This window comes from Camelus dromedarius, chromosome 1, assembly GCF_036321535.1.
Source record: "Camelus dromedarius isolate mCamDro1 chromosome 1, mCamDro1.pat, whole genome shotgun sequence".
Lineage (NCBI taxonomy): Eukaryota > Metazoa > Chordata > Mammalia > Artiodactyla > Camelidae > Camelus > Camelus dromedarius.
Genome location: NC_087436.1, coordinates 116422675 through 116433060, shown reverse-complemented (window position 1 = coordinate 116433060; position 10386 = coordinate 116422675). Strand labels below are relative to the sequence as shown.

At 41.7% G+C, this 10386-nt stretch overlaps 1 protein-coding gene across 1 annotated transcript; it reads right to left on the bottom strand.

The window, feature by feature from the left end:
• Nucleotides 1-1833: 1833 nt before the first annotated feature.
• On the bottom strand, nucleotides 1834-2016 carry LOC105085125 (ATP synthase subunit ATP5MJ, mitochondrial-like). Its single transcript, XM_064490040.1, has one exon. The coding sequence runs from the start codon at nucleotides 2014-2016 to the stop codon at nucleotides 1834-1836; it is 183 nt and encodes a 60-aa protein (XP_064346110.1).
• Nucleotides 2017-10386: the final 8370 nt, after the last annotated feature.

Genomic DNA, 10386 nt, shown 5'->3' with positions numbered 1-10386 from the left:
CTTAGCCAGCCACACCACCTCTGTGTTTATAGGCTCCATTTTGTTCATTAGCTCACAAAGGGAAGGGTCACGCCTGCTATCTGCTGCCGTCTCACATAAACACCAACTATTTTGTTGTTCTTGCTTTGAAAAACAAAGCTGAGTTTGGTTTAGAAACAGAAAATGATTTTCAGAGAAGCAAACACAAAGGTCTCTGGAAGCCACAAAACATGAGCTGGAGGCTCGGGAAGAAGCTATCTCATGGTTTCCTTTTCATCGTGTTGCTTTAGTCCTGCCTTTTCTGTTCCCCTGAGATGCTGTCCTGCCCCCTGTCCCTGGCAGCAAACTTCTGAGTGTGATAGATGTGTTGTTCTTCCCTGGACTTCTTGGGAGTGGCCAGAGGCCAATACCCATTCAAAGCGGGGATCTTTTGGCTCCATTCACTTCCGCAGTTCCCCTCGGTTTGACCTCCTCTCAGGAAAGGACCAATTAATCAGGGCACAAAAAGCTATGGATGGCGCCACCTAATGAACCCGTGAACTGCCTGAGCCTCCCAAGAACAACTGTTAAGACCCCTCTGATGAAATTAAACAGAGTGATGTACAGTGGTGCCCTCTCTTACTGGAGGAAAGCGGGTTGGAGAGAGATCCCATTCTGTACAGAACCTCAACTTTATTTCAAGCAGCAGATTCCAGACCCTGATGAGCAGACTTCCCTGCCACTGCAGCCCTTCTGTCTGTGCTCTGAAGGAAGCTTGCTTCCTGGCTGGAACTTCATGTTGCTTCAGGGAACCAGATCCTAAAGCACTCATGGCTTCTAAGCATGTCCGTTTACACCCCTACCCCCACTACAGGCCGCTAGCAAAAGGAATCTCAGTCAGGTCAGCACTTTCTGAACTAGTTCTTAAATTCCTCTGCTGCCTTAATTGGGGAAATCATAATAGCAAATGTTGATAGAGTTCATATAAGACATTGCCTCAATGACTAGGACCTGACACATTTTGAGCAATGAACATCTATTACATAATTCTGTAGGTCGGGACTTTTAGCCTGATTTTTTAAAAAAATTTTTTCGTTGAAGTATAGTCAGCTTGCAATGTTGTGTCAATTTCCTGTGCACAGCATAATGTTTCAGTCAAACATATACATACATATATTTGTTTTCACTCTCTCACACTACACACAAAATTAAACTCAAAATAGCTTAAAGACTTAACCATAAGACAAGATGCTATAAACCTCCTAGAAGAAAATATAGGCAAAACATTTTCTGACATAAATCTTAGCAATGTTCTCCTAGGGCAACCTACCCATGCAATAGAAATAAAAGCAAAAATAAACAAATAATTAAACTTACAAGTTTTACACAGCAAAGGAAACCGTAAGTAAAACAAAAAGACAACCTGAGGAATGGGAGAAAAGTTTTGCAAATGATGCGATTGACAAGGGCTTAATTTCTGGAATATATAAACAGCTCATACAGCTTAATAACAAAAAACATACAACCCAATCCAAAAATGGGTAGAAGATTTAAACAAGCAATTTTCCAATGAAGACATACAAGTGGCCACTAGGCACATGAAAAAATGTTCAGTATTGCTAATTATCAGAAAAATGCAAATCAAGACTACAATAAGCCTAATTTTTAAGTGAGGAAACTAAAGCATATCAAAATTATATGACTTTCCTGAGGCGACAGAACTGCTTTGGTTGATTGATTGATTGATTACTGATGATTGGATCTCACAGGTACGTTTATTCATGCACGAAGGCAGTGGCATGTCTACAAGTCTACACGATATCGCATGTTCCCAACCAAGACAGCCAGACTGACATTCCATCCACCTAAAGCTGTTTAATGGTGACCATGAGCAGGTGCAGGACTGGATGCTTTTAAGACTTTACTCATATTATCAGCAGTCCTGATTTTATAAACATTGAAGTCCATCAACCCCATTCCTATCCAAATCTCCTGGTAAACGTGGATATGGTAGGGCTTTGTGGGGATCCAAACATTCTTAATAGGGCTTTGAAGCATCTTGGCTCCAGATCAGTGGCTCAGGCAGCTCCAACCCACAACCAACAGCTGGGAAAGGTCACTGAGAACTGCTTTTAGAAAAAGGATTTGAACTCAGGCTCTTTATCTCCCGATGTTGTGCCACAAATTGTTTCATATTGCACCACCTCCTGTGATGTGGCCCATCCTAGCCTTAGACGGTGGGATACCTTCTTGTATCTTCTTCCTGTATTTCATGTCTTACTTGCAGTCTTATCTGCATATTGGATACTGATCTTGAGAGTAGCCCCAAGTAGATATATTCCAGTCCCAAAGGCTGGTAGGTACCAGAAGGGCCACGCATGGATGGACAGTGCTATTTATCTGGCATCACTGTAGACACGATGTGACTTTTCTTCAGGCAAGGGAATTTCATCTGCTGAAACTAGGTCTACAGAAAAACTTTCAAGCACCTAAGTTCATTTAAACATGTGGCCCGACACATATATGCACCTTCCTTGATGGTCTGAGTAGTAATCTTCAAAATGAATGACTGCTGCAACAGAATGGAACGAAGATGACAGGTGCAACTATGGAGGGCAGAGTGCCGGGCTTTGCCTTAAATGACACAAGATTATTGAAGTTTTTAGTACTACTATTATTGTTAATGTCAGAAATTCTTGTCTTTTATTATTTTTAGTTTCCTGCCTTCTTCCTTACTCTTGGGCTGGTGTGAGTCCTTTACCTTCCCTTGAATTTTCACACATTGTTTTGGATCTGTTGTAGGAAAGCACATAGCTAAGATGGTTTAAATTTGGAACAAATGAGTATTGCTTGTGGGGAACACAGGATGGGCAAGCCCCTGAGGGACTTAATAATCAGGGTGACGATAAATAAAACATGATATGTGAAATAAAATGTGATCATTTGCCTTGGTAGGAATAGAAATTAAGCTCACTGGCACAAAGAACCTTATCAGATATATTCCTTCACCAGCATGCTTACTATTGGTGAAACATCAAGTTTTCCTCTAAGACCACATCAAACTTAATTTCCAGAGGTTCTGTGTTTCTCTTTTGCTGAAGAGTTGGAGGAATGATCCTCTCCTCATGAAAAATGGTTTTCTTAACTTACTCAGAGCTATTATATCAGCTTGGATGGGCTCACCTTGTACTCCTACCCAAACCTTGAAAATCATCTCTATGGTGAATCACCTGTTAGTGAGAAGAACACATACTGTCCTTAAGTGTTTTCTCTGGAGAAACAAAGACTGGAGACCACTTTGTAAGAAGCAATGTGATATGATAGGGTTTGCACTTATTTGAATATTATATGGGCCAGTTCTGTTACTCTGATGACTTTTTGATGTGTAAACTCCATTAAAATCCCCAGGAAGTGAAATACTAAATCTAGGGGCCAAGGTAAAGGAATTTTTCAGGTGTGTTTAAAGTTTCTCATCAGTTGATGTTTAAATCCATCAAAAAGGGAGATTGTCATCAGTGACCCTGTCCTAATCAGAGAAGTCCAGCCCAGATATTCTAAACAGTTTGTATCCAAGGGGTTCCTGCCCACTTGTGCTCTTTCCTGCTGGTTCTGCTTCTCTGGTTGAACCATGAATGATACAACTATTTAATAGAGAACAAGACTGCTGACCACCCAGGTTTCGGTTTCTAATTTAGGAGCTAGAGATTTGTGATGATAAACAATCCTATTTTGGGGCTTCCAGGCACTGGGTAGGTTGTAAACAAATAAAAATTGGAATCATAGTAGTTCAAGGTCAGGAAGCCAGGAAGAAGTGAAAGATATTCCGGTCTAAAATTTTCAACTTGCTCAGTGGAATTTAAGTGAGATGAGTGCAATTTTCCCTAACAGAGAGAATAAAATTAAGTACATATAACTCCTCTAGGGGAAAACAAAATTTTTCCCCTTAAGAACAACATTATATTCCCTGATTTCATTTTGATATCCAGAGGAGACTATGTGCCAAACACACCTGAAGACTTCACTGAGACCTTGCCTGCTGGATTGGATTTTTAATGAAGAAAGGGTAGATTTATTTCTTTTTTCTATTAGAAAATTGTCTCAGACTCTCAAATATAACAGATATAATTGAAAAAAAAAACCAAGGACAGCTGAGTAAGGGACTGGGGCACATTCATGGGCAAAGGTCACTGCCTACGTGAAACTAACTTTAGTATTTAACCACCTCTGGCCGAGTTGTATTCTAGATCCTTGAGCCTCTTGGATATGTGACTTAAAACATGTAAGATGTCAGTATATTGAAATGATTATTTAGGCAAATTGGGTCTAAGATGTTATGTATTAGACTACTTTCTCTAAGAGTATCTTAAAAACTAAGGCAAATGGCTATTTTAATCAGTTGTGAACCGTGTTATGGAATGAGCAGCACCTTTAGGTCTAGGGGTGGTACTATACCCACCCCCTAGTCATTCTTAAGTCCTTTTTTGACCAAAGCAGTAGTTAGAAGTGTAATTAACATTAAAAGATTAAGTACATGGAATCTACGACAGTGTAGAGACTCACAGAGTCATGCACTCAATTATAAAACCATTCATTTATGCAAAAATAAACAAGTCCAAAGAAAGCAGGTAACATGTTCACAGCTTGTGGAGTGAAGACATGAGGCAGGGGTTGGGGGGAGGTGACAGATGGCATCACCTACAAAGGAGGCAATTGAATTTGAGAGACGTTCTTTCCACGTGTAGTTAGGTCTAGATGTTGGCATGATACAAAGCTTCCTGGCAAACTTGTTGCTCTCTGAATTGTGAGACCCATGCTAGTTCTCCAACACACGCACTGATGGAGGCGGGGTCGGGTCCGCAGGGTGCGAGGGCTGGCTCTGGAGCAAACTGCTTGGGTTCGACTTCTATTCACCCTTACCAGCTGCATCACCCTGGGTACCATCCTGTGCTTTAATATCTTCATCTGTAAATTGAGGATAATGGCATTTCCATCATATGATGGGTTGATGAGAGAATTTAAGGTTGAAAGTATTTTGAACAAACTTGGCCCATTAGTAAAAATGAATGAAGTAATGCCATTACAACAACATGGACGGACCTGGAGATTATCATAGAAAGTGACGTGAAAGACAGAGAAAGACCAACACCATATGGTATCACTTATAATGTGGAATCTAAAGACATGACACAAATGAACTTATTTACAAAACAGAAAGAAACTCCCAGACATAGAAAACAAACTTACGGTTACCAAAGAGGAAAGGAGAGGGAGGGATAAATTAGAAGTTTGGGATTTGCAGATAATAACTACTACATATAAAATAGATAAACAACAAGGTCCCACTGTATAGTGCAGGGAACTATATTCAGTATCTTTTAATAACCTATAATGAAAAAGAATATGAAAAAGTATGTATATATTATATAACAGAATTACTATGCTGTATACAGGAAATTAACACAACATTTAAATCGACTATACTTCAATAAAAAAATTGGCCTATTATTTATAGGTCCTCAGTAAATGTTAGTTTACTATTATAATGTATAATTATTATATATGCAATGTTATATATTATATATGCTGTTGTTGTATTGCATTATTATACTTGAATGTTATATAAACAAGAGGAAGTCAAAGCGTAATTCCCTGCTGAGACTGCAATGGTGAAAGTCATCAAGGTGAGAACAGGTGTCCTAGGCTTGTGCTTTGCAGGTAACTCCCTGCCATGACCTGAATTAACAAAAGCAAAACAAAACCGAAAAATTGGCTGTCTTACACTCCACCACAAACCGTCTTTTGTTCCTGGTCTCTCCCCTGAGCCCTTAGAACTGAGAATCCCTGCTGGGAGTGGAAGGTTCTAATAAAAAGGCAGTGGAGTTAATGCAAGACATCATCCCCGCCTGGCCACAAACCTGGGTGAGATTTGGGAACAGCTGGAACGATTTGTAAGTTTGCTTGCATGGCGAGAAAAGTGTCCTGCAGAAGTCTGGGAAGGGCGCACCATCTGTTTAAGGTTAAACTTCAACTAGCATTTGTCTTGTAAGCAATTCTTGCACATTTTATTTTCCTCCCCATACATGGTTCAGTACTAAATATGAGATAGCTGTGATGAGAAGCGATGGCTCAGAGAAGCAGTGTTTTCCCAGGTCTGTGTCTGCAGCCATATACCCGTGGCCCCAAATGAAAGAGGAGCCCCAAATGAAAGAGGAGTCCAGGCCTTAGTTCTGGACCATCCATGGCTCTAGCCCTAAACACAGCTATCTACCTCTCACCTATGACCTTTCCAAATATTAATTTTTCAGCTACTTTCCCATTTTCAGTGTACTTTATTTTTCAGACTGAGCACTAAATACCATTTCCCTTGGTCCAGATTGATTCTGATTTATCAGAATTCTGGTCCCAAATCCCTCAGTCTTCAAGTAAAACTTCTCCCAGGTAGATTTGAAACCTAAATCCTATTACCCAAAACCCTGACATGTAGATGGGGTCTCATTGGCTTTCTCTGGACCTGGGGTCAGGAATCAATTACTTGCTAATTGTTAACATGAATATTAAACCCCACATCTTCTGATGTCCTTAGTCAGAACAGAAAAATTTCCTGGGAAATAGCTTCAATTAAAAAAAAAAAAGCTTAATTCTTCCTGATCTAATGTGTTTCCCAAGAATAGCTTGTGGACTTGATTCACATGTCTTAGGAATGTTGGAACTGGATGATTTCTTTGGTTTATACCAGAGAATAGATTTTGAGTTGTTATCCTGAAAGAGGAAAGACAAACAAAAGTTAGATTCTGGGGAGGGCACAGATTAAGCACCAGAGAAGAGAAAAACTTGTCATTCAAAAGCAGCATTGGACACAAGTCAATGTGCTTAGGATGTTAAAACCCAAGTCTGAGGGAGGAAATTCCAGGGTCACCAGTGAGTGGATTAAAAATGGAACAACAAGGAGAGACTGGAGAGTATCTGAGCAGTAATGGCTGCTGGGAGCCTCACTTGACCACAGTATTCTTCTGGGTTAAGATCTGCCAATCAGGGTGTCACTATTGCTTCAAGGTCACCACTATCAGAGAATAATATCTGATTCCTTTCAGTATTTATAGTCTCTGTTATGTGACTTGAGGGGACAAGCAAAAGTGAAGGGAGCTATTGCTTTCCATATACTAGATACATTTCCAAGTGAATTTCATTTAATTCCCCTTACAATCTTTCCAGATTGTTATTCTGTATTTACATTCATGTATAATGCATGTGTACATATATCATATATTTTTGTTTAGAAATAGACATAAATTCATGTATTAAGTGACTGGGGTTTTGAACTCAAAGTCAGTCTGACTCTTAACATCGTAAGCTCTTCCCTCTTCAACATCCCGCTGCCCACTCTGGAAATCAGGAGGTGGGAACTAGCAATAGGAAATGATGCTCAGTTACTATCAGATGGGCTGTGAGGGATCCGTGAGGACCCTTGTACATAGCAGTGAAAGTGCAAACCGCTCACATGACACAGATGACATGATTCAGGAAAAGTTGGCAAAGTGTCTGCCACCACAAGGCTTCCCCAAAATGTGCCCAGACTTGGCCATAATTACTGATTCCCAGGAAGATTACTTGGGCTGTCAGCTCACAGAACTGTCTTCTGCAAGTTCCCTAATATCTTAATTTCAATTTGTGTGGAAGGCAGAGTAGACTACCTTCTCTCAAAGGGTCTTTAAGTAAATTAGTGCTTATTACCCTGCGATGACATGCATTTTGCTCATAATAAATGAATACTGAGATGCTGAGCAGTGTTCTGCTGCCAGGATTTTTCAAGGTTCCCAACGCCAGCGTCCCAGCCCATTGTGATCGCTGCTGCTTCAGTCAGGTTGTTCCCTGCTCTGATGCTCCCCATCACGTGTCATGGACCTCACTGCTCTCCTCTCCACTTCCCGTCTGTTACTACTCCTCCCTGTGCTCTTTCCAACCTGAGTCTCTAGCTACACAATGATTTTATCCAACTAGTCTCTCCATCGGCCTTTCAGATCTGTGTCACTCTTGCCCCCATACCTCTGCATGTGTTGTTGCTGCCTCTCCACTTATCCAAATCCAATATGCTCCTTTGAAGGAGCATGACCCCTCCTTCCTTTCTGCTCTTCTGTTTAGAACCAGTGACCTTAAAATTTGTCTTAAACCATATAGAGATAGATGTGATACAGATGTAGATATAGATTCTAGATCTACATATAGGAAGTCAGCTGTCGTGTCATAAGGGAACTCTGCCAGCCTTAAAGAGACATCCCAGTGGCAAGGAAAGGGGACCTCTGCTAAGTGCCAACACAGACGTGCCAGCCACGAAGGGCAGCTGCCGCCTCGGAACCAGATCCTCCAACCCCAGCCAACAGTTTGGATGACTGCAGCCCCAGCTGACACCCCACTGAATCCTTACGGGAAATTCTGAGTCAGAACCACCCAGCTAAGTGTCCCCAAGTTCCTGACTCACAGAAACTGTAGGACATAATAAGTGTTCATTGTGTTTTCAAACTGCTAACTGTCATGGTGATGCATGCACAGCCATAGATGACAGATACAACCGTCTAGCATTAATTAGGGTTAATGTGTGGTAAACACCTTGCCGACTGCTCCACCCACTTCACTGTATTCATCCTCACTCCACTTCAGTAAAGAATTTCCACATCTTATGTCCATTTTCCAGATGTGGATACAGGACCTAGAGATGTTACGCCACCTGTGCACGGTCACACGGTAGGAGGTGCTAGAGTCAGAATCCACAGTGGCCCCGGCAAAGCCGAGGTGGTGGGAAGCAGACGCTTGCCCACCTTCCAATGCTGTAACGTAGCCATACTGGGGGCTTAAAGGCCATACAACTTTTTCTGCCAAACTCTGCTTCACACTCTTATTCCTGCCTTCTAGTTCAAAGTGAGCATTTTGAAGGCAACATGGTTTCTTAGATCCCCTTTCTCTCATTTAATGTTTGCTCAGCCGAGTTTGTGACATGCCTGAGGTTGCACAGGTTAACGAGTGGTCTTGTGAGACTCCTCCTCTGTGAGTGTTTCCCTCACACTTTTGAAAGTGCAGAACAGACCATGTTGCAAAGTATAAGATACTATGCAAGCTTTAAACATTTCTCCATGCTGGGGTCTCTGAGTAACCCCTCAAAAACAGCACAAATCTTCTCCTGCTCAATCTGAGCAATTTCAGACATAAAGCCAGCTTAATAAAGAGGCCAAACAGAAGCTTTATTGTGGATAGAAGCTGAAGGACTTTGCTTCACGTCGGGGCAAAACAGCTTACTTCAAGAAAGGCAGCATCCAGCGACGTCTTAGTTTGGGTTTCTTCTGAACTGGGGACTCTGACAAGGACTGGGGAGTAGGAAGATTATTTGCAGGGTGATTGCAGGAAGCAGAAATGAGAGTCTGAAAGATGGGAAGAAGGGAGGTACATCCCCTGGCTCCTCTCCTTCCTGACAGAGTGTTGCCTCCAGGGATGTGGCTCCCTGGCCCCTCTGCTGCACAAGTTTGCTGGTTGGGCAGCTTCCTGCAGCCCTGGAGAAGTCCCTGAGGCAGAACAAGGACAGACTTGTAACATGCCCTGGAGGGAGGATTCTGCTGCCTGAATCTGAGCTTGAATCACGGCAGCTACGGCTGCAACGAAAGAGGGGCCAAAAAGATGTGGTGGAAGACACCAAAAACTCCTGCCATGCCAGGTGTGTCCACAAAATCCACCTCCAGGAGAGGCTAGAGAAGACTTTCTGGGGGGCAGCCAGGATCACAACAAAAAAGAAGGACTGGGCTGAGCTGAGCATGCCCCCATTTATTCTTCCCAAATTTACCAACCTGGTAAGTCATGAGAAAGCAAAACAGGCAGAAAGAGACATGAAAACATTTAGGAGAAATGTGCCTCTTCATGGAAAACACAAGGGGAACACAGTATCCCGCTTGCAGTCCTATGATTCCAGTGTCTGTTGGAAGGAGCAAAGGCATAAATAAGACACATGATAAATCTACAGCTGTGCGTCTTTGCCAAGCCCACCAGACAGGAGGCCCTCAATAACACCCTTGACACCAGAGTCAATAAAAATCCAATATGATAAAAAAAGCTCTGTCCCCCTTTTCCCCTCTTTATTAATTTTTTTTTCTTTTTTTGCAGGGCTTTGGAAAAGGTCATAGTAGGAGATTGCATTATATTTCAAAAATCTTTAGCGTTCCCCACAGGAAACATTATCACCAATATATTTGCTTCCATTTGATGTCTTTTTGGCAGTTGATGCCAAAAAAATCTGTTGTTTTTAAACCTGTTTCCAAGTAGCAGATCCTGAGTGATTAAGAGCAGAAAAAATAACAACAAATAAATCATGAGGAAATGTTTAGGAGTGAGAAAGGGCTGAAATCCACCGAGGTCTCTGTTTTTCACAGACTCCCGCAGGCTTGCAAA

Bases quoted from the DNA above. Each gene is read 5' to 3' on its own strand.
- LOC105085125 (XM_064490040.1), bottom strand. From the start codon at position 2,016: ATGCTTCAAAGCCCTATTAAGAATGTTTGGATCCCCACAAAGCCCTAC.